The 23,913-nt window shown below is 51.4% G+C and overlaps 1 protein-coding gene across 2 annotated transcripts in view; it reads right to left on the bottom strand.

Annotated features, from left to right (window-relative positions):
- The window catches only part of BIN3 (bridging integrator 3), a 44,448-nt gene that overhangs the window by 2,767 nt on the left and 17,768 nt on the right, over positions 1-23,913 (bottom strand). For both annotated transcript variants that reach the window (XM_041424907.1, XM_041424908.1), the window contains 6 exons: positions 20,710-20,750; positions 20,043-20,104; positions 16,437-16,573; positions 15,817-15,857; positions 5,623-5,764; positions 2,828-2,962 (listed from right to left, as the gene is read on the bottom strand). In XM_041424907.1, coding sequence (XP_041280841.1) covers positions 2,828-2,962; positions 5,623-5,764; positions 15,817-15,857; positions 16,437-16,573; positions 20,043-20,104; positions 20,710-20,750 — 558 coding nt within the window. The remainder of the gene's footprint in view (positions 1-2,827; positions 2,963-5,622; positions 5,765-15,816; positions 15,858-16,436; positions 16,574-20,042; positions 20,105-20,709; positions 20,751-23,913) is intronic.

The raw sequence follows: 23,913 nt of genomic DNA, 5'->3' as shown, positions 1-23,913 counted from the left end.
CCTGGGAATGCTCCTCTCCCCCAGCAGGCCCCAGTGCCTGGCACCACGCGGCCGCTGCCCTGCCTCGCCAGCCGAGTCTGCCGAGCTTCATCAACAAAATCCCACTGGCATCGACCCCCCCATGATTTCTCCTGTTCAAACAGGAGTGAAAGCCCTCCCAGGGAGGGGATGCACCCCAAACTGATGGCAGTGACAGGGGGCAGCCAGCTCACCCTGCCCTACCTGCTCTGCCAGCCCAGTACTTTTCCAGCTATGGATGCCATATGCTCTGTCCCCAGCCCATCAAATCCCAGCTCCAACTCGCCTTTGAGCCTGAGCCAACGGCCCCGAGTCCACCTGTCTTGAACTAATTCTGTTTGGGGACGCTGTGTTCCGTGGATTTTCTATAGATCCTGGCTACAATGGCCCAGTGGCCGCTTGTTTGGGGCAGCCCTACCCAAAACAAACCCAGGGGCACTGCCAGGGCCAGGCTCCCCCAGCCCTCAGCACCATCCCTGCCTGCCAGCCCCACCTTTCCCCCCCATTCCATTCAAATCCAAAGGAATCTCCTGTTTTCTAGCTGGAAAATAAAGCACAAAGCGGGAAGGAAGTGCTGTTCACGCCTCACACCAGCGACAGCTCCAAAATCTCCCCCTTTCATCTCCATGTGGCCACTTCAAAGCCCCCAGCCAGGGAAATATTTGCCTCCCTTGGCTTGGCCCGGGCCCGTGGGTGGAGAGAAGAATTTGGTGTTGAATGTTACAGCCCTGCGAGCTCGGGACATGTCCCGGCATCAGGAGACAGCCAGCCCTGGGAGCACAGCCAGGCTGTGCCATGGGAACTCGCCCGGGGAAGAGCCTTGGGAGGGTCTCCTTGGGTCAAAGCCATGGAGGTGCTTGGGAGCAGGGTCCTTCCCCGAGAGGCAGCTGGTCCCTTCCCAGCTCATCGTGGCACTGGATGGTGTCACTGTCACACAATTCGTCTTGCTTTAAGTCCCGGCTGCCTCCAGGGCCAAAAAATCAGGAAAATGACATGGTTTTGCCTTTGGATGGTGGGTTTGACTCAGGGAGAAACAACCCCAAAGTCACAGCAGCCTGCACGGGGCCAGCTGATCCCTGTCTCACCCCATCCAGCCTTTTCCTTGTGGGATTCACCTCCAGCCTCATCCCACTCCTAAAGAGGTACCTGCAGAAAAGGCTGAAAATAGAAATTACATCGAGGAACACGACCCTCCCCAGCTGCTAATCAGCTCAGGCAGGCACAGAGGGAGGGAAAGCTGGGCAGTGTTTCCATGCCAGCTCTCTCCTGGGATGGGGATGCTCCTGCCTGCCCTTCCCAGCCAGGTGCCTGCAGGTGAGCAGTGCTGAGCTGACTCAGGGCTCTGGCTGCTATTCCTGGCTCGCCACTGACTCACTACCCTGGGCAAATCACATCCCTTTTCCATTTTTTTTCAGCCACTTCAGTGGGAAAATGCTTCACAGAGCTCCCGAGCCAGGGGGGCACACGGAGCCCAAGCCCAGCTTTGGCACAAATATTCCCAGCTCTCCTCCCAGCATCTCTCCCCGGGGGTGGAAGGATGCAGCCAGTGCTGGGAAGGAACAGGGATGCAGCTCCCATGGAGGCTGGCAGGGAGGGAGGGATGTGAGGAGCTGCATCCATCTGGGACCAGCTTTAAGTCCAGCCTACGGGAGATGCATCAGCTTTGTTGTGACGCTGCCTTTTTGGGTGATAAAAACGGGATTTCACTCGGTTTTCCCAACAAATTCCTCACCTGAAGAGAGGCAGGGGGGATAGACAGGAAAGAAAGCAGAGGATTCCCAAGGAAGAAGAGGGATATGGATGGAGAGTCTCACAGACAGCCCCAGCAGTGACACCCTGCTGCTCCCTGCTTGCATCCCTGGGCGCTCTGAGCACACCTATCCCAACGTCCTCCTCACCCCAAATTCCTTGGGAATCGGGACACAAACGGAGCGAGAAACCAGAGGGGCAAAGCTGAGGAAACTCACGGATCACAAACCCCGGAGAGGGCAGAGAAAATTCAGGTTTCAAGGTCTCACCCACGGAGGGGGTCCACAGGGGGGAAAGGGCGAGCAAGACTCTGGGAATTGTGGTTATTCCAGGCTGGAACAGGGAGCCCCGTGCCCGATTGCTAAGGGAACAGCAGGAACAGCATCCCCAGCACCCACCCTGCGGCGCAGGGAGCATCGGCACCATCTGCTAGGTGAATCAGCCTGCAGACAACTCGCTGGCAGCTCCGCAGAGAGGCCCCCCCAAGTCGGAGGTGAGATGGAACACGTGCTCCCGGCACCTCCCGGCGGCCCCCCCGCAGCGCACCTGGGTCCCTGCGGCAGCTCCCGGCCCCAAAATGCCGCAGGAAAACGCCCACGGCGCGGGCAGCGCCCGGTTCCGCCCTCCTCCCCGCGCTGGACCGCCCCGGGAGCCGCGGCACGGGGTGCCAGAGGTTCTCAAAGCTCGGTGAGATCCCAACCCTGCCCCTCTGCAGCCTCTAAGGGAAAGGGCAAAGGGAGAAGAGAGGAGGAGGAGGAGCCACAGCACATTCAGAAGGAAGATGGAGGATGGAAATGAAAGCTGGTGGTTATTCAGGGCACCTCTTCCAACAAATCTTTGTTCTGGAGGTGTCCCAGGAGCCTCTTCTCCACTCACCAGGAGCCACAAGATGAGCCCAAACACCTCAAACCTAACCAGGTCCTGAGTTCAGGACTCCACATTCAAGGAGATGGCATTCCCAGGTGGATAAAGCCATGGAATTCCAGTGGATAAAGCACAGGCAGGGCTGGAACCGTGGCACAGGACACGACACAGGTACCAGGGAGGGACAATTTCTCACCTGTGCTCGGACCAGTGATTCAAAGCTGGGTTTGAAGTAATCGATGCGGCTGCTGTAGAATTTGGGCATCTCCTCCAGGAGCTGCTTGTTCTTGGCTTCAAAGTCCTCCTTCACTGGGCGCAGCTCCTCCCGGGCCTGCGGGGGGACATGGAGGGGGTCAGAGTCCTGGGACAGGGATCCCCCTGGCATGGAGGCCACCCCAGGACAATGGGGTGCTTTGCTTGGTTGTGGGGACGAGCAGTGACCAGCCTGGTGGGACCCATGGGATCATCCAGTGGAATCTGGTGGGATCCACGTGACCATCCAACGGTGGAACTCAAGTGACCATCCAATGGGACCTGGTGGGATCCAAATGACCACTCAATGGACCCTGATGGGATCCAAGTGACCATCCAATGGGACCTGGTGGGATCCAAGAAACCATTCAATGGGACCTGGTGGGATCCAAGAGACCATTCAATGGAATCTGGTGGCACTCAAATAACCATACAATGGACCCTGGTGGGATCCAAGAGACCATTCAATGGACCCTGGTGGGATCCAAGAGACCATCCAATGGACCTTGATGGGATCCAAGAGACCATTCAATGGAATCTGGTGGGACTCAAGTGACCATTCAATGGACCCTGATGGGATCCAAGAGACCATTCAATGGACCCTGCTGAGATCCAAGTGACCATCAAATGGAATCTGGTGGGACTCAAGTAACCATACAATGGACCCTGCTGGGATCCAAGTGACCAGTTAATAGAACCTGGTGGGGCTCAAGTGACCTCTCAATGGAACCTGGTGGGGCCTAAGTGAGCAGTTGATGGATTCTGATGGGACCATCCAATGGACCCGTGCTCTGACCCTGGAAATCCACAGGACACCCAAAGAGGTTGTGCCTTCTCTCCTTCAGAAAAACAGACAAAACCCATTCCCAGAGCTCAGTCAGGCTGGAGAACGTCCCTGGCCACATCCCTGTCCCCTCACCCTGCTATTCCCAGGAATGTCGCTCCAGCATCCTGCCCCCACCGTCACCGTGACCTTCAGCTCAGTGCATCCAACTGGCTCCTTTAAACAGAGCGTGGGGAGAACGGGAAATGTCTCGGGGATGGTGTGGAAAAGGGCAGGAGGGGGTGGGCTGTGAAATATTAGACCAGTTCAAGTCTGCCACTTAATCCCGGTGCCATTCCGACGGGAGGGGGGAGCGGGAGAGCCCGGCCCGGCCGCGGCGCCGGCCCTGGGGACAGGGACAGCGTGCCAGGGGCATGGCATGGACTGGGCTCCAGGCTGGAAAAGGCTGGAATCAGCCCAGCAAAGGAGCAAATTCATCATTTGCCATGAGGCTGGGAGCGTTGAAACTCCCAGGATGGAGTTCATGGGGGGAAACTTCTGGGATGGAACCCATGGGGAAAACTCCTGGGATGGAGTTCACGGGGAAAAACTCCTGGGATGGAACTCATGGGGAAAACTCCTGGGATAGAGTTCATGGGGAAAACTCCAAAGATGGGGTTCATGGGGGGAAAACTCTGGGATGGAACTCATGGGGAAAACTCCTGGGATAGAGTTCATGGGGAAAACTCCCAAGATGGGGTTCATGGGGCAAACTCCTGGGATGGGGTTCGTGGGGCAAACTCCTGCGATGGAGTTCATGCGGAAAAACTCCTGGGATAAAGTTCATGGGGGAAACTCCTGGGATGGAGTTCATGGTGGGAAAATCCCAGGATGGAACCAGGGGAAAACTGGGATGGAGTTCATTGGGGAAACTCCCAGGATGGACTTCACAGGGGGCAGAAGAGCAGAAAACTTGGAGCAAACAATGGATGTAAATTTGCAGCTCAATAATTAAAAATACCTGGATGAGATGGGGCCATCTCCCATTAAATCCAGACTCTCTGGATACTCCAGGTTCAGGATTGCTCAAGGCTCCCTCTCACAGGTGTTTAAACTCAGTGTTTGGTTAAGATTTTTTTTTGGGTGGGGGGGGGAGAATTAGATCAAAAGTTCATTAAGAGGAAAAATATATGAAATAACTAAACCCTGCTTAATCACCAGACAAAAGAATTCCCATTTTTCCAGCCCCAGCTTTAGTTGCTGAGGCTGAGCAAAATAAGCTGCTTACTGTTAAACCAGAGGTGTCTTTTGTTCAGGCTGTTATTTAACACAAAACTTCATTTTTGGGGGGAAATTCATCAGAAAAACACATTTTCTTTGACTCTGAGAATCAATTGTTCCTGGGAGGATCAAGCCACGTGGTGCTGGAGCGACAGATTTTGGGGAAAAACGCTGGGGAAGATCTGATTTAAAAAAAAAAACAACAAAACCAACAAACTCATCACGATTTCACAAAATTTGGGAGAGAGCAAAAAGAATCTGGCAAAACTTCCTGTTAACCAATTACTGCAATTTTCCAAGACGAATTTTTTGGGAACAGGTGGCAAACATAAAGCTGGGAAATGCTCTGATCTGTTCCCTTCCCCATCCAGCTGCTCGCTCAGACGCGGAGGTCGGGGGGAACCCCCCTGTGCCTCGACCTCAGCGCTGGCTCCGAGCTCCCCCAGGGCTCCCAGGGCTCTGATTCCATTTTCTCTCGGAAAAAAAATTCCATTTTCTCTCAGAAAAGCAGCTCCTTCCCTTCACTGAGCACTCAAAACCAGCGTTGTGCTGTCAAAAATGTGATTTTTACACGGATAAAAGACATCCTCCCAAAATGTTCTATTCATGGCACAGATGCCAGATAGAGGGAAAAGCTTTTCCTGAGTTTTCCCAGGAATGCTGCTGGGATTGTGGCTCTGGGGACACCTCAATACCTGGTGCAGCTTGGCCAGGACAGGCCCAGTTCTCTCCTTTTCCTCATATTTTTCCACCTTGGATTGCAGGCGTTTGTAGTCCTGGAGCGTCTGCTCCCGGCGCTTCACTGCCATGTTCAGGCTCGGGAAGACGCTGCTGAACCTGGAAAAAAAAAAGATGGGAAAGGCTTGGGATGGGATATTTTGGGTGGATGAAGCATCCGAGGAAATTGTGGAGCACCCTGGTGCAGCAGGAAGTTTCCTGCTGTGACAGTGGGTGAGGTTTTTCCAAGCCAAACCATCCTGGAATTTGGAATATTCTTAATTAATGTGGTGATTCCCCAGTTCCTGGTTGGAAAGGGAAAGAAGAGGTAGAGAAGTTGTAATAAAAGTCCAGGAAAAAGAAAAAAATGAGTGCAAAATAAATATTAACTGCCGATTAAATTTTAAATTAATACAGTTAATTTACAGTTAATAATTAAATATTATCGGTATTATTTTTTTGCATAATTTTTTTTCCTTTTTGGATATTATTTTTTGGCTTTTTTGGTTTGTTTTTTTGTGCTTTTTTTGTTAATTTTTTGCTCTTTTTGATAATTTTTTTGCTTTTTTTGGTTAATTTTTTGCTTTTTCTGATTGGTTTTTTGTTCTTTTTTCAGCAAATTTTTGCTCTTTTTGGGTCACAAACCCAGCTGAAGAGGAGCCCTGAGCCCTCCCCAGAAGGATTCACAGCATCCAACAATTTACCCAGGCGATGGGAAAGATTCCTATTATTAAAATGTGTTACAAATTGAGGAAACATGAACATCTGATGGAGAATATTTTTGAATGTGACAGAAAAGGGAAAAGCAGGAACTGGAACGTTGCTCCTGCCTCTTAATTCCACAAAATCGAATTATCCCAGGGGATACCAGGGCTGTGGGTTGGGATCAAAAAGGTGATACTCCCTCTGGAGATAATAATTTAATATTCATAAATTCCATGGTTATTTTGGGGGTTTGAGGCCTGGGATTGGTGGTGCAAAATTTCTCTGAGCAGCCTGGTGATGGATTTTACTTCCACGAGGGAACAAACAGCTTTCCCACCTCTTAAAATGGAAAAATAAAATAGAAATAGAAATAGAAATCCAACCTGGGGGGCCATTAGGATAAAGAAAAGGCACAAATGTCACTTGATGAGTGTAATTTGCTTTGGATGTGACCCAAATCCAGGGTTCAGGCAGAACCACGGGTGTTCCCAGCCACTGCAGCCCTATCAAAATCCCATTTTCTGCTCACTCTGGAGGGTGCTGATGGGCTGGGCTGGTGGGTGCTGAGAGAAAACTTTCATCCCTGAGCCTGTTTGCAAAGGGCAAACGCCAGGAGCAGGGAGAAATGGGAATTTTTGTATCCAAGAGTTTGTGTGGAGCATCCCTGGGTGAGCTGGGGATGTGATCCTTCAATCCTGCCCGGTCCTGCACATCCCCCGAGGCTGGCACAGAACAAATCCACATAAATATAAATATAAATATATATCCCATGATATTCTCCCTCTGTTGCAACAGATTGGGGATGAGGAACAACCTGGAAAAGTCATCAGGGAGCTGCTCCAGCTGCCTGGAGAGGATCAGATGCTCTGCCCTGACATTGCTGTTTATGGGCACCATCCCACACAATCCCATTATATTTAAATGGGAGCCATGTCCTGGATGCTGCAGGCTCCAGGCACGGCCTCACCAGCTCCTGGCCTGCTAAAATCTCTCCTACCTCTCTGTAAAGCTCAAAAATCTGCCAGGAGAAGGGTTAGGGAAATAGGGATGGAGGAAGGGGTGGCCAGGTTGAGGGGTCTCATGGGATACAGGTTTGGGTTCAGGGAATCAGGGAATGGTTTGGGCTGGAAAGGACACTCCAGCTGGGGCAGAGACACCTTCCACTGGCCCAGGAGGCTCCAAGCCCACTCCAGCCTGGCCTGGTGCACTTGCAGGGATGTTTTTGTGCCAGGGATGCCCTTTCCCAACATGGCACACACACAACGCCAGCAGCTCAAGGTGACAGCTCCTGCAGGAATTTCACCTTGGAATTGGAATTTCTCCCAACTGTTAATGATGGGAAGGATTCCATCAGCCCAGAGGCTTTCCTGGTTTCTTTTACGTTCTGTCCCTGCTGGGGGAGGTTTGGGAAGGACACAAATCCTAAAGCAGGGAATAAAGACCATGGGGATGAGCTGAGCTGCTCCTCCACAGTGGGAATCCAGACGTGGCAATGCCAGAAGAGATTCCAGGCTGGGGAATCCTCCCTTCCCTGCTGTGCACCAAGCCCTGAGCACGGCCACCACATCCAGCAAATCTTGGAAAACCCTTCCTAAGATGTCCCCAAACCACTGAGCCTCGTGCTGGCACCCAAACCCAGCTGTTAGTGGTGTTTTCCTGGCCTTTCCCTGGCACTTGCCAGGGTTCCTGCCTGAACAGAGCCACGGGACTCCAGCGGAGTCACACGCAGCCACTTCCACCCCCAACCTGCTCCACAGGGAAGAGCCAACCCTTCCCCTCGGAACAAGCAGCGAGGGAGGGCTCACAAAACGATCAGCAACGCAGTTTCCATTCACTTTGAAGTTAAATCTGGGTTTTAAAAAGGGAGGAGAAAAAAAAGGCTCGATTTTGATATTTTTTCCCCCCCCCTTTTTTATTCCCGGTATCGACTCGGTGCAATTTCGCAGCCCGTAATGGAAGGACACTGTGCTCAGGCAGAGCTTTAAAAAATATCTACAGGGCTGGATCTGAAGAGGCTGGAACTGTGTAGGCACAGCAGCTCCTGTCTCACAAGGACTTTTAATGCATAGATTATACGCTGCATTTCCGAGAGCAGGGGGGCCCAGCTCCCTGGAGCCGCAGCCGTGCCCGGCTCCGAGCGCCCTGAGCTCCCCTGGCCACTGGGAACTGTGGAATCCCACATTCCCTGGGTGGGAAGAGACCTTGAATCACCCCGTTCCACCCCCTGCCATGGGCAGGGCACCTCCCACTGTCCCAGGGTGCTCCAAGCTGGCCTTGGGCATTTCCAGAGATGAGGAAGTGTTTTCCAGCTTCTCTGGGCAACCTGGGCCACCCCCATCCTCACAGGGAAGAATTCCTTCCCAATCTCCTGTTAAAATCTCCCCTTTTTTAGTTCAAAACCTCTACTGGAGGTTCCCTCAGTGTGGTTGTCCTCCATCAGCAAAGGGTTGGGTCATTTGTGGCTGAGCTCTCCCTGTGCCCAAGGAGCTCTCCCTGTTCCAGCTGAGCCCTCTCTCTGTGCCAGCTGAGCTCTCCCTGTGCCCATGAGCTCTCCTTGGGCCAGTCAAGCTCTCCTTGGGCCCACCAAGCTCATACTGTGCCCTCTGAACTCTCTCTATTCCAGCTGAGCCCTCCCTGTGCCCAAGGGGCTCTCCCCTGTGTCCACCAAGCCCTCCCTATGCCCATCAAGCTCTCCCTGTGCCCAAGGAGCTCTCCCTGTGCCCACCAAGTTCTCCCTGTGCCCACCAAGCCCTCCCTGTGCCCAAGGAGCTCTCCCTGTACCCACCAAGTTCTCCCTGTGTCCACCAAGCCCTCCCTGTGCACACCAAGCCCTCCCTGTGCCCACTGAACTCTTCCCCACTCTCCCTGGTTTAATTTCCATGCAGGATCAGCTCAGGCAGGGCAGGATCTTCCTTGGACTGCTCTGGGTTGAGGCAAAGCTGCCTCTGGCTCCTGAAGGAATCAAGGAATCCTGAATTCCTGAGAGCCCAGCAGCTCTGAACTGCCCTGGCATTCATGGAGAAGGGGTTTCAAGCCCTGCCCAGGTTTTTCTCCCTGTGTGGACAGAAACACAATCCCAGGGTGAGTGCCAGGGGTGCCAAACACCCGTGCAGGGGGAGAGGGAGAGCTGGGCTCCTGCTGGTGCCAAGTTATTCCGAGGAATTCCTGACTCCACACGTGGCCCCAGTGTCTCCACAACCATCTCATGCACGTTATTGACAAATGCTGCTGCTGCAGAGCCTGGCACCAAGGCTCTGCAGATCCTCTGCCATCCACAGACACAGCCAAGCCCTCCAAGAACACCCCTGCAAGGATGAGGAGAGCTTTCCAAAGCCTTTGGAGAAGCACCACCAACCCCTCCTGGCAGCAAAGGCGCTGGGATCAGCTGGGAGGGGAGCAGCAGACAAAGACCCTTTGGAAATGGAGCCTGAACAACTGCACAGAGAATTTCAGGAAGCAGGGACATGGGGAAAGAGCAGGGAAGCCTCACAAGCAAATCCTGGATGTGTCACACATCCATTCCATGCACCTGGAGCAAGGGAACAATTCCTGTCCCTGTGAGATGCACAGAGGCAAACCCTGGAGCAGATGTGGGTGTTTGTAACATATCATGGAATCAGCAAGGCTGGAAAAGGGCCCTAAAACCCAGTCCAACCACCAACCCAGCACCACTAAGCCACAAAGTGCCACATCCATGTGTTTTCTGAGCACTTCCAGGGATGGTGACTCCTGGCGCCAGGGTTTGACAATTCTTACCACGAAAAAGATATTCCTAATTTCTGATATTATCAATAATCCATAGGGAATGAGGAGGTGTGACAGCCAAAACCACTCCCAAATCCTCCTCCACCCTCTGTAACCCAAGACTTCCTTTTTTTAACACAAAGCCAAGAAAATCAAAGCCGACTCAAAAGAAAATTTGGTGGGAATGGTGGCAAAGTGAAGGTAACAGCACAGGGGCTGTTAGAGGCCCTGCCATGAAAGCAGCTTGAGGAATAAGCTGCTGTTGTTCCCTGTCACTTTTCAGGGAAGGCTGCTGAGAGGGGATTACAGCCCAGGCAGCTTAAGAGGAGCAGGTGAGGGGAGATACGCAGGGATAAGGGAAAGAAAATACAAATTACTCTGCTTGTGGCTGTGGGGGGAGAGGGGAAACCTGGGGGTGAACTCCTCAGAGGATGACAGGTTATCCTTGGAAAAAACATCTAAATCACCCCGTTCCCTGCATTCCAAATCAAGTTCCCACCTCGTCTCCATGCCAGGCTCCCTTCAGCTCCCTGTAATTAAAGGATGGGGTTGCAGAGATGCTGCCACGGGAGATAAAAGTGCCCCAGGATTGCTGGTGCTGCCAGATTCGTCTGCTACTCAGCCCAGCTGACAAATCTGGGGCTTGGAAATTGGAAATTCCTTCCCATTTCTCTGCTGGGAAGCCCTGGGGATGGTGGGGATGTTCGAGGAGTGGGAATGTTCTGTCACCTCTCTGTCTTCTCACCCTCTCCACCCCAAATCCTAATCCCACTGCTTCCTCCAGCCCCCATTTTTAGTGGGAAAGAGGTGCTGGAACTTTGGCACCAGGAAAAATAACGATAAAACCTTTAATTCTCCTTGTTTCCAAGCATCTCAAACACCCTCACTGGCAGCCTGTGAGCTGGACCTGCCTGGCACACACATGGGCATTCTTTTTGGGGTGATATCTTGGATAAGAAACCAACAGGAAGTGGACAAGATCTCCAGCTGGTGATGGACAGGTAAAAAAAAAAAAAAAAAAAAAAAGAATGACAGAGCTGGGAAGCATCAGATGCCAAAGGAAGGGAGGGTGGATGAGGTGAGGGGAAGTTTGGAGAGGCACCAGGGTGGCTCAGGAGAGGCAGGAGCGTGGAGGGGGATTCCTGCCATTCCTGTGCTCATGCCCACACATCCGTGGGGGCCTTCCACCCACCAGGAAGGGGGAAATTAAACCCAGCCCTTCCTCCTGGAGGGAAAAGGTGCAGGAATGGATGAGGAAACAGCGTGGGGGATTAGGTGGCCATGTGGCTGCTCCAAATCCTCATTAGGGGCTCGTTAAGGACATGAAAGCTGCTTTTCCTGCTTCCGGTCCTCCAGCACCCCTGGAGCTGCTCCTGGCCAGCCTGGGCTGCCTTCTCCTGGCAGCCTGAGGGACCATGGGGATGGTGGGATGGTGGGAGGGACACGGAGTGGGGGATCCTCCTCCCAGCTGTGCTGCTGGCAGATGTTGGTGACACGCAGCTCTGATGGAATTTATCCCTCACTGCTCTGAGCAGCTCCTGGATTGCACCTCTGGGATGTCCCACAGGTCTGACACCCGCCCCTGCGTGGTGGCACCTCGGTGGCAGCACCCTCTATGTCACCCCTGCCAAAGCCAGGGTGACCAGGACATCCCCATGGCCAAAAATTCTCCAATTTTGGGAACAGGAACAGGCTCCAAGGGAATGGCACCAATTCAAGGTGACCATGACATTCCCATGGCCAAAACCTCTCCAGTTTTGAGAGAAGGACAATGCTCTAATGGGGTGATTCTGTACCAGGGTACCAGGACATCCCCATGGCCAAAAATTCTCCAATTTTGGGAACAGGAACAGGCTCCAAGGGAATGACACAAATTCAAGGTGACCACGACATTCCCATGGCCAAAACCTCTCCAGTTTTGGGAGAGCGACAATGCTCCAGTGGGGTGATTCTGTGCCAGGGTAACCAGGACATCCCCATGGCCAAAACCTCTCCAATTTTGGGAACAGGACAATACTCCAAGGGGATGATACCATGCCAGGGTGACCAGGACATCCCCATGGCCAAAAATTCTCCAATTTTGGGAGAAGGACAATGCTCCAAGGGGATGATACCATGCCAGGGTGACAAGGACATCCCCATGGCCAAAACTTCTCCAATTTTGGGAACAGGACAATACTCCAAGGGGATGATACCATGCCAGGGTGACCAGGACATCCCCATGGCCAAAAATTCTCCAATTTTGGGAGAAGGACAATGCTCCAGTGGGTAGATTCTATGCCGTGGTGACAAAGACATTCCCATGGCCAAAACCTCTCCAGTTTTGGGAACAGGACAATGCTCCAAGGGAATGGCACCAATTCAAGGTGACCATGACATTCCCATGGCCAAAACCTCTCTGGCTTTGTGAGCAGGACAATGCCCTAAGGGAATGGCACCAAGCCAAGGTGAGCAGGTCACCCCCTTGCTCTGAGAGAGTCAGACAGAGTCAGTTAAATTGAGACCTGTGGCCCTGGAAATCCTCTCCCAACGTGAAAGGTCCTAAATCCTGCGGATTTCCAAACCACCTGGCTCGTTTAAGCCGCTTCCTTCCTTAAATACGGACACAATATGGAACACTAAGTCTCCATCCCCAATCCCTGACCCTGCACTGACTGGGAAGAGCTGGGAGAGTGAAGTCCAAACCAGCTGGTTTTGTCCCCTTTTGCCCCAGATCTGCTGCCCTGGTGTGAGATTCCACAGGCAGCTCCCAAAGAGGAGCCCATCCTTCCTGCCCAGCTCCTCGCCCAACCCATCCCCCGAAAAATGCAATATTCTCACTGGAGCTTTGCTCTTTCCCTGAAAATAAATGAGTCATTCCCAGCCAAAGGCTTCTTGGGGCTCAAAAAGCCAAATTGTGAATAACCCTAAGAGCCCAGAAGCAGAAGGACTGAAACAATACAAGCCTCCACTCCCCCAACTAAATCTACTACTGCTTTTTTTCAACATGGTTTAACAAATTCCCCAATATTTGCCTGGAAACTCCAATCCCTGGACAACTGAATGGAGATTTTACTGCCCATGTGCCTCTGATTACAATATATTACCACTAATGATAATTGTCTGGATTATACTTATCTGTTTCTTTGGCTTATAAACTATAAAAGACCACCAGTGAAGATGTAATAAAGTGCAGCTGTTGGAGCAAAAAAAAAAAAAAAAAAAAAAAAAAATTAAAAAGCCTTTTTTTTTTTCTAGGTCAGAGCAAAGTTGGGAGAGGCTTGGGAGAGCTGCCTCAGCGAGGGGAAGGAAAACCTAACTGGAAATAAGAAGAGCTCCTCAAGGCAGCTTTCATTAATCTGGAACTTTTCTGCCAGAACTGGTGCTGGGGTTTATCTGCCAGCAGGACAAAGGGAGGGAGGTGCAAACTCTCCATTTCTCTCCTGCATCTCATTAGCCTCAAAATGGACCCTTGGGCTCCTCAGAAATGTTCCTGGCCAGGGATGCACCTACAAAGGGAAGGAGGAGGGAAGGGAAGGAGCATTTTTGTTCTTGGAGTGGGGATGAAGCTTCCCCAGCATGGAACATAAGCTGGTTAAAAGGCACAGAGGGTGAAGCTTTGCAGGTGCCAAAGGGCAGGAAAAGGGTGAAAAAAACCCTCTCATTGTGGAAATTCAGAAAGTTGGAGAGAATTGCTGAGATGGAAAGCAGCCAGGAGGTCGGAGTAAACACCCTGGTGCTGAACTGAGGAAAGGCAGATAACAGAGTGTCCCGAGGCAGGGAAACATGGAATGGGTTGGGTGGGAAGGGATCTGAGGGATTACCCAGACCCACCCCCTTCCACACCCTCCACTGTCCCAGGTCACTCCAAACTCGCCTCAGACACTTCCAGAAATGGGGCATCCCCAGGGAAATCCATCCCAGCCCCTCCTCACCCTCACAGGGAACAATTTCTTCCCCAAATCCCATCCATCCCTGCCCTCTGGCAGTGGAGGCCATGCCCTGTGTCCTGTCCCTCCACCCAGTCCCTCTCCAGCTCTCCTGGAGCCCCTTTAGGACTCTGAGGTCTCCATGGAGCCTTTTCCTCTCTCACACAAAACTGGAGATTGGGAATGTCCTGGCCAGCCTGGCATGGTGACCAGGGCATCCCTTTGCCTTGGAGCAGGTTTCTGTTCCCAAATTGGGGAGGTTTGCCATGGGAATGTCCTGGCCAGCCTGACACAGTGACCAGGACATCCCTTTGCCTTGGAGCAGGCTCCTGCTCCCGAATTGGAGAGGCTTTGGCCATGGAATGTTCTGGTCACCCTTCCACGGCACCATCCCTTTGCCCTGGAGCAGGTTCCTGTTCCCAAAACTGGGGAGGTTTGGCCATGGGAATGTCCTGGCCAGCCTGGCATGGTGACCAGGACATCCCTTTGCCCTGGAGCAGGTTCCTGTTCCCAAAATTGGAGAGGTTTTGGCCATGGCTCCAGGCCTCAGAGATCTCCCATGAGCACATGGAAATGGATTTGTTGTCCTGAATTCACCACCCCAGGATTTCAAACCCAAGGCAGGTTTGCAGGGAAAGGGACTGTCTTTCATTTCACCAACTAACACAAGCTGAGGGAAAAAAAAAACCCCAGAATATCTCAGAAACACAAGTTCTTCCAATTTTAACAGAATGCTGGAAGAAAAAGTTAATGTATCTTTCATGAGGACAATCTAGATAATAAGCAACACAATTCCACAGCAAAAGGCTGGGATTTTTTTTTTCCTTTTTCTTTCTTTCTTCTTGGTATTTTTTCCCTTAAATAAGCAGGAATTTCTGGTTGTGGATAGAGGACCAAGGTAAAACTTGAGTCACCAAACATCCCCCAGACAGGAACATGCTGTAACCTCAGGTGTTAAGTGATCCATGAGATTTTACTTTCAGATTTGGGCAGAAACAACAACTTCAGGGGAAAAAAAAGCCAAACCAACTAAACCACGACAACCCCTCTGTGTGTTAAACCTAAACTGAAATTGTTATTCAGCAATTTGCAACACTTACTGTCATATTAAAGTAATTTCATTTTATTTTTGCTCGCTGGCTCTGCTCCTGTAACAAAACAGCAAATCTTGGGATTTAAGGGGATATTTGGGGGAGAACTGAAGGAATCATGAAAGGTTTGGGGGTACAGCCTGTGACCCTGGAAAAGGTGGGAATTTTGCAGGTCAGATGTGACAGAACTGTGGGATTTGGGCGTTTTCCCCTCATTTCCAACCTCTCTGGCTATGAAAGCTCTGTAGCCTCTCCTCCTTCTCTGCATGGAAATATTATTTATAAATATTATTTATAAACATGCAGGAACTTCCACTTTCTCCTTTTTTATTTAGGAAAATTTCCAAATGAAAGAAACTTTTGCTGAACCAGCCAATTTCTGACCCCCCTGGATGATCTCCAGGTGGTTTTGTTCCTTTGCTGGAAGTAAAAACCAACACATAAACAGAGAAAATTGAATTATTCATCTTTTGGGGGTCCCTTCCAGCCCAGGATGCTCCATTATTTTATAGCTCAGGAGTTCTTTAAGCTACAGGTGAAGGCAGCAGTGGATCCAAGTGGCCAAAAAGGTTCAAATTATTATTAATTAAGCACAAAAGCAGTGTGGCCAGCAGGACCAGGGCAGGATTGTCCCTCTGAGGCTGATTTCCAGCCTCTCTCCAGGACCCACATCCCTAAAGCTCCAGATGAGGACAAACCCCACGAGATGATGGTTGGTACTCACTTTTTCAAAGGCTCTATGACTGTCTTTTGGATCTGATTCACCTGTGGAAAGCAAAAAAGGGAGGGCTGCACGTCAGGATTGTTGGAAAATCCCATTTGCACAAGGATGGGTTTGTAGGGATCCCACCACGGGCTGGGGAGGGACTCTGAGCACACCATGATGTCCTTTAACCAAAAGAGAGGGAATTTCTCCCATGGGAGCTGCAATCCCAGCCTGAAGAGGGAGATTAGAGAAACTCCTGTGGGAAAAGTCTTGGGGATGATGATAAAAGGGAAAGAGGTGAGGCACGAGGATCCTGGACATGGCAGGGAGGGACAGGACACAGGGAATGGCTTCCCACTGCAGAGGGCAGGGATGGATGGGATTTTGGGAGGAAATCCTTCCCTGGGAGGGTGGGGAGAGGCTGGGATGGAATTCCCAGAGAAGCTGTGGCTGCCTCATCCCTGGAAATGTCCAAGGCCAGGTTGGAACAACCTGCGACAGTGGGAGGTGTCCCTGCCATGGCAGGGATGGGTTCAAAGCCCCTCAACCCCAACCATCCCATGATTCCAGGATACTCCCACCATTCCATGACTCCAGGCCCCTCCAGCACTCCCATTTCCCAGCCAAAGCCAATCCACCTTCTCCTGGTTGAAGGAGTCCATCCTCTTCATGGCCGTGTCGAAGGCCGTGACCATCTCAAGGAACGAGGGCTCCTGCTCACACAGGGGGTTGGACAGCAGGTCTGAGGAGATCTTCACTGCAGACTTGGACATGGCTGATGGAAAAGAAACCACACAGGTCACATTTCCCATTGCCAGGAGGGCAAAAATCAGGGAGCTGAGCCAGCCAGGAGGGGGTCAGCACAAGCCTGCAGGGAGATGCTCGGTGGAGGCTGAGAGAAAAGCAAGGAAAAGGCACCAATTCATTCATGTAAACACCCAGAGAAGTGTTTTTATATAAGTTAAGTCTGAACCACTCCAATGTGAGGCTTGTGATGCTGCCAGAAATAATCCCAGACTAACAAAAGCACTGTTCTCTTAAAAAAAACCCCAGAGATGGGGGTTTTTATACATCTTCTCTCGACAGACTATTAAGTGTCACTCTCAGCCTCACTACAGCTCTTCCACAACGAGAAAAATCACAGTCCATTAAGTCTTTCAAATGGCTTTACAAAAAAAAAAACAAAAACCATGTATTTGAAGTGGATTTAGTGGGAAAGGACCAGACTGACAGGACTGGGAGACGAGGTTTCTCTTTCCCTCTCCAAACACAAAGAGCAGGGACACGAGTTAAGTATTTTCCGCTCAATAAGCCTAAATTTTTTGCCTGTGGAGAAGGAGCCAGGGGGGATATGAAGTCCCTACAGGCCCTGGGAGCGCCACCAAGAAGTCCAGAAGCAGCAGGTCATGCTCTGACTGAGCATTCTGCTTGTTTTCCATCAGCCACATCCCTCTTTATCCAAACACTTGGTCTGCAAAGGGAAAATTCAATGACAGAACCACTACACAAATGAGCAAGAAATTAGGGAAGGTACAGAATGGAAAAAAAGACTAATAAAAAGGAAAGCATAAATATAAACAGGGATAAAATAGACTAAAAAAAACCAAAAAAGGCCAGAGGTACTAAAAAAAAAATATTCTTTTTCCTCAGTGCTGGAAGTTATTCCAGTTGGAGATCACAAAGCCAGATGCTTTGGAGGAGCTTTGGAAAGACTCCCTCAGATATTAAAAGTTAAAATCATCTGAATAATGGGGTTTAAGATCATAAATCAAGGGGTTAAACATTCTGATTGAAAGGTTACACACAATTATAACAGAGAGAGCTCAGAAGCTGCAGAGCTGGGAGCTCAGTGCAGAACGAGCCTCTCACTGCAGGATAACAAAGCTACCGTATCCATCTATTATCCAAACATGAAGGCTTTGGGCATTTAAACCTTTAAACAGATGGGATAGAATCCATATGTGTGACCACATCTGAGCAGGGATTTGTGCCAGAATGGGATGGAGTTAACAACGGCAGAGCTCCTTTGGCTGGAAGAAAAATGAAGTTTTCCTTCACAGGAAAGGATTGGAAGGGAACTGGAGGGAGGGAGTGGCAGGGTCACGCTGGGAGGTTGGGAACTGGGGGGATTTGGGCATGTTCAGGGGGAATTTGGGTCAGGAATTTCCTCTGCATCAGTGGGATCACCTGTAGAGAGATGAAAAGGGGGTCTGAGAGTGCCAGGGCAGGGAGGAGAGAAGGAGGAGGAGAAGGAGAAGGAGGAGAAGGAGAAGATGAAGAGGAGGAGGAGAAAGGACTGCCTGTCCCTCAGGGTGGTCTTCAGGAGGGTCTGCACTGCTCATTAAACATGTGAGATGTAGCTCCAATTAATTATTCCAAAGGAGAGCTTTTACCTCCAGTTCAAGAACATCCTCCTGCCCCTGGAAAGAGGGTGGGGAAGGGGGTGAGTGATGTCCAGTTGTGCTAACAACTGTGCTAACAACAGTGCTGCTAAAGCCCATTCCCTGTTTGCTGGTAGGGCAGTGAAGAGCCTGGCTGGGGGATTTCTGTGCACAGGAATTCTCTTGTTCTGAGCTGAGCTTTTTGGGAAGAAGGTGGAGACTCGAGCCACCAGTCCCACTTTGCCAGGGAGTGTTTGCAGGCAGTGAAGAACCAACCCCCTGAGCCTGGAGGAACCAGACAGGAGGGCAAACCTCGCCAGATCTGGGGGCTGGATGCTGGGAATGGGCACTGCCAGGTGAGGAGAGCCATCCTCAAGGATTGATCTGATCCACCTCCTTCTCCTCCAACCTCCCTCGGCAGGCTGTGTGCAGTACCTCTCCCTCCACTCACCATTTCAAGCCTTTAAATGAGAAATCAGATCGTCCTGGCTCTGGCCAAGGCTCATTTGTGACTCTGCCATGTAACAGAACGGAAAAAGAAAGTCCTCCCACAGCTCCTCTGGGACTTGAAATGCTCCATATAAACAACGCCCACTGCAAGGGAGGGGAGGGGAATCCTTAACAAGGAAAAACTTACCAGGGATCTCTGACAATGACCAGAGTCCTCAGAAAGGGCAGATTTCACCCTGGAAAAGAGTCCTGCGTGTCTGGTGCTTTTCCCACCCTCTGCCCATGATGGAAAGGTGGGAGAGCACAAGGGCAGATTTCACCCTGGAAAAGAGTCCTGCGTGTCTGGTGCTTTTCCCACCCCTCTGCCCATGCTGGGAAGGTGGGAGAGCATGGGAAGGGCCTGGATCTGTTTGTGTCAGCAATATCCACACACACACCTGCACACAGGTGAGAGGCTGGATCATGGAAAGCCCCAAATTTTCCTCTTTCCCACTGTCCTGCCCTGCTGTGACCCCGATCCCACGGGATGAGTGCTGGCCCAGTGCAGCCCACACCTGTTTGTGCTGGTGCCTCTGCCTTGGCTCTGGAGCTGTGGGGGCCAAGCAGGGACTGCTCCAAACCACGCGCTGGGAAAAACCATCTGGGTTTGGAACAGCTCTTTGCTGCAGGTTCCTACCCTGCTCGTCTGAGTAACCAGCATCCAACAAATCCAGCTCCCAGCTCCCCTCTGCTGGATCCCTCTCTGGGCACAGCAGATTCCGACCAGAGGGATGTGAAGGGAGCTGGGACGTGGGACAGGACACCTGCAAGGGCAGAATGCCACCCCAAACGTGCAGGCAGAGCTGTTTATTGCTTCCTCCATCGCCCACTGCCACCAGGGGAAGCCAAAACAAGCAGCCACCGAGGGAATGAGCTGGGTTATTCCCAAAGGAGAGCTGCCAGGTCAGCATTTCCCATGGGAAACACGGCCAGCTGTGTCCAGCTGTGTCCCCCAGACCCACCCCACCTTCCTGGGGCTCCAGAGAGGGACGTGAAGGAGATGAAAGGAAGACTGAAGGAGGTGAAAAAGCACTGTTGGCACAATAGGCTCAGCGGAGCTGCTCCTGCTGGATAATCTGAGACCTGGAACAACGACTCCTGGGTTTCTTCAGTGGCAGAAACTGAGGCAAACAAAAGAAAGGGACTTTTCCAAGGCCACGGAGCTCAGGAGACAGGGACTGAGCCCGCAGCACTCCCTGTGTTCCCTGGGCTGAGCTGCCTCTCGCAGATGGCCTTGTAACTAAGCAAACTGAGTGGGACTGAGCTCTGGATTTGTTTTCCAGACTTGTCACACATTACTCATGTGATCTCGAGAAAAGTCACTTCATCTCTCTGTGGCCAAGTTCACAGTCTATGTATCCTCCAGTCACTTACCCAAATCTGCATCTGTGCTTTTCTTCATATCCTTCTGAAGTTTTTTGGTCTGATCTTCCAATCTGAAAGATGGGAGAAAGAAGGCAAAGTCGGAATCTTGGAAAGAAAGAAACCCAAGTGTATCATACGTGCAACAAATCATTTACGGGCTGAATATGCTGGCTTCTGGTGGGAGTTAAAAATATCCAGGCAAGGCTTGATGAAGTTCAGTGCAGCTCAACCCTTTCGGGTTGTTTTCAGATGGTTTTTAACCTTTTCAAGTTGGTGATCTCTTATTCATAGTTCACATATTTCCTGAAAGTTCTCACACTTAGCACAAATGGTAAAGCCAAATGCTTCCAGATGATCCCTGTGAGCTCCTGTGACACAGGCAGGATGGCAGAGCCACTCCTGGTCCTCTGAGGTGTTGGCCTCTTCAGGGACCCCACAGTTTCCTGGCAATTTTACACTTTTTCTTTTTCAAGCTGCCAGAATCTGCAACCCCACTGCAAATACTTCTGAGGACACCTTTGAACACTCAGAGAAACCCTGAAGAATTGGAAATTACAGGGCAGCGAGGGATTTGCTCACTGGGAAGAGCATCCCTGGCTAAAATTCCCTGGGAAGATGCAACGAGAGGAGGGAAGCACGCGGCCAGTCCTGTCCGACCAGTGTGGTTGATACTCACTGCTGCAGCTTCCCATATTCCCTTTCAAAGTCTCTCTCCACCTGTGGAAAGAAGAGATGGAAATCAGCTCCAGGGGACTGCAGGGCAGCCTGGTGCAGGGAAAACTGTCCCTGGGAAATGCTGAGCTGAGCCCAGCACAAGCTGCAGTTTAATGGGAGTAAAGGCTCAAAAGAAAAGGAAGTCTTGGGGATTTGGAGCTCCAGACCCTCTTGGAGCCAGCACCAAACATGGCAGCTTGACCCAAGGACATGGATTGGGAGCTGATGGAATAAATGGGAATGCTATAAAAGCAGGGAGGTCACAACCTAGCATGGCTCAGTGCTGGGGGACTAAGTTTTTTTCTCCCAAAGACTGAGGGGAGCTGCTGCTCCTCCAGCCCTGTTAAGGATCCTGAGGTGGGTCTGGCTGTTTCCTCCTTCCTCATCCTCAACAGGATGGTGAAATTCCCCCCAAACCACCAGTGTGCCTTCCCATCTCTGCATTGTTCACCCCCTCCACACCCTCCTCACCCCTACAACAGCTCCCTCCCATGAAATTCTCGGGCTGGAGCACAATCCCAGTGGACTGTGGCACCTCCAAAAGGGAGGGGAACCCTGTGCTCCGAGCTCAGAGCTCCAGCACAGCCTTCTCCCGATGCTACCTCAGTGCCTGCTCCCTCCTACTTGCTAGCTGGCAGCAAACCTCCAGCGATAGGAGATATTTTAAGGAACTTTCTTTCCATGCTGACTGTTTTAACACACTTAAAACATTCATTCCACACCTCGTCAACCAGAGAAGCAAATGGATTTCAATTGACCAGCCAAGAGTAAATCCGTGCGCGTTTGTTGTCATGGGATCAGCTCTGGGTTCAGTTGTGTTGTCAAGCTCCTGTGCTATTAAGGAAATGCAGAGTGCTGGGAGCAGCCAGGACTAGAAGGATCCAAAGGTTTGTTCCAATTCTTCCTGCTGGCCCTGGGATTTCAATCCCAGGCTTGATGCAGCACCACAATTTAATGGGGATGTTGCTTTTCAAGCAGAATTGCCGTTAAAAGCTTGGGGGTTAAAGATGGAAATTTTCTTAAAATCTCCTTCTTTAAACATCTTTTTGGGCTGCACTTGAACTCCACCAGCCTGATCTGAGGGCAGGCAGTGCCCAGCCACATTCCAGCCCCATCCCAGCGCCCAGCTGTCCGCACCATCCGCTCCCACCATCCGGGGGATGCGAGCTGGGCTCTCTCCCCCCCAATCCCTCTGCTCCAAAAAACCCTCCCAGGAGCTCCAGCTCCCTTTTCGTGCTGCTAAAATTGGGTGCTGGAGAGAACAGACACGGAGCAGTGTGGGGGCAGCTCACACGACTTGTGCCTGGCGTTCGGGGAGCGCAGAAATCCGCGGCAGCTGGCGCCCTGCAGGTCAGGTAACCAGCACATAGTAAAACTCACCCTCCATCCCCGTGCCTGTTCCGGCTGCTAAAATATCCAGGGACTATTGCACTCTATTTATAGGCCTTAGGTGTGAATTGTTTTGGTTGCAAACCACACAGGGTCGGGCACGACTCAAAAATGTGCCCCCCTTTGAAAGGCTGGGGGTGTCGTTCCCTTATTGTTCCCTCTCTGTGTTTAGGAGGATCTGCTCAGCAACCAATTCCTCCAAAAGCTTTGGCTGTGGAATACCTGTGAATATTCAGGGTTTCTGTCCCTTTTTTGCTGTCAGATTCGCCCGTTTCTGTGCAATAAGCAAAAGGCATCATTGCCTAAAGGGGATGGAGCAGCTTCCAGGGCCTGAAGGGGCTCCAGGAGAGCTGGAGAGGGACTGGGGACAAGGGATGGAGGGACAGGACACTGGGAATGGTTTCCACTGTCAGAGGGCAGGGTGGATGGGATCTGGGGAAGGAAATGTTTCTTGTGAGGGTGAAGAGGGGCTGGGATGGATTTCCCTGGGGATGCCCCATTTCTGGAAGTGTCTGAGGCGAGTTTGGAGCACCCTGGGATAGTGGAAGGTGTCCCTGCACATGGCAGGGGGTGGAACAAGATGACTTTAACGCTCCCTTCCCACCCAAACCATTCTGGGATTTTAGGATCCATTCCATAAAGACAAAACCTCCCCACCTTGTGACCCTCTGGGTGCTGTGAACCCCCAAACCTCCCGAGCTCCCCCAAGCCCCCACCCCAGTGCCAGAGCAGGGTCCACATGGGATCGAGGTGACTCCACACAGACAGAATTCAGCTGCCCAGCCTGACTCACATCCCCAGCCCCATCTCTCCGAGACAGCTGCCCAAGGATTGCTCTTATTTTTCACGCCCACAGGCAGCAACTGGCTCCCAGTCCCCACAGTCTGCGAGCTCATGGAGCCTCCCAGCCGTGGCTGGAGCCTGGGTATCCCACAAAAACAGCTCCTCTGGAGAGGGAAAAGCTGCTCTCACGTGCTCCCACCCAGCAGAGTCACAGGCAAAGCCCTGCAAGGAGGACAAGCTGGGAACATTTTGCAGAGCACACAGTAATTCCCACTCCCAGTAGCTATCCACGGTCACACGCAGCCGACAGAGGCTGTGGAGAGGATTATCACGTTAAAAGTAACGAGAACAAGAAGTACAGGCAAGAAAATTACAATATCCTGAAGGGAAGTTTCCGTATTATTAAAATAATCCCACTGCTCTGCAGCCTCTTTCTGAAAACTCCAAATCAAACCACACTTTCTGTATTGAATGGTTTTTTTTTTCTTCCAGGCACAGGGGCTGGGTAATGCAAAAATCGCTCGTCTCGGGGTTTTTATTTAAATCTACATCAAGAGCGACTAGCTCTCGAAAGCTTTGAAATAAAACAACGTTCTCCCTTTCACCCAGTTCTTTTTTTTGTTTGCAAACACTGGGCCTCCCACCTGTGATCACATCCCTCCTGCTTGAAGGGCAGGCTCATCATCACCACCCTGCTTATGAGGCAATGGAGCAAGACCGAAGCCAACAAAGAGATGGAAATGAGGGACTGTGAGGAACCTTCCTATCCCCCTGGGGTTCGTGTTTTTTTCCTGGAGGAGCAAGATGAGCTGATTTCTGCATCTTGCAGTGGTCTTAGCATCTTTGTGGATCTTGGGAAAAAGAGGGAAGTGTTTCCTTCTTCCTCTTCTCCAAAAAAAGTGAAACCCATAGAAATTAGAACTAAGATTTTCTGCTGAGCTTCTGCCACCCCATCAAGAATTTCCAGGTAAGTCCCATGGGCGAAAGGGCAGGC

The sequence above is a fragment of the Onychostruthus taczanowskii genome, unplaced genomic scaffold (genome assembly GCF_017590055.1).
Source record: "Onychostruthus taczanowskii isolate IOZ18803 unplaced genomic scaffold, ASM1759005v1 scaffold84, whole genome shotgun sequence".
NCBI classification, from domain to species: domain Eukaryota; kingdom Metazoa; phylum Chordata; class Aves; order Passeriformes; family Passeridae; genus Onychostruthus; species Onychostruthus taczanowskii.
Note: the sequence above shows the minus strand (reverse complement) of the source record. Positions and strands in the feature narration are given on the sequence as shown.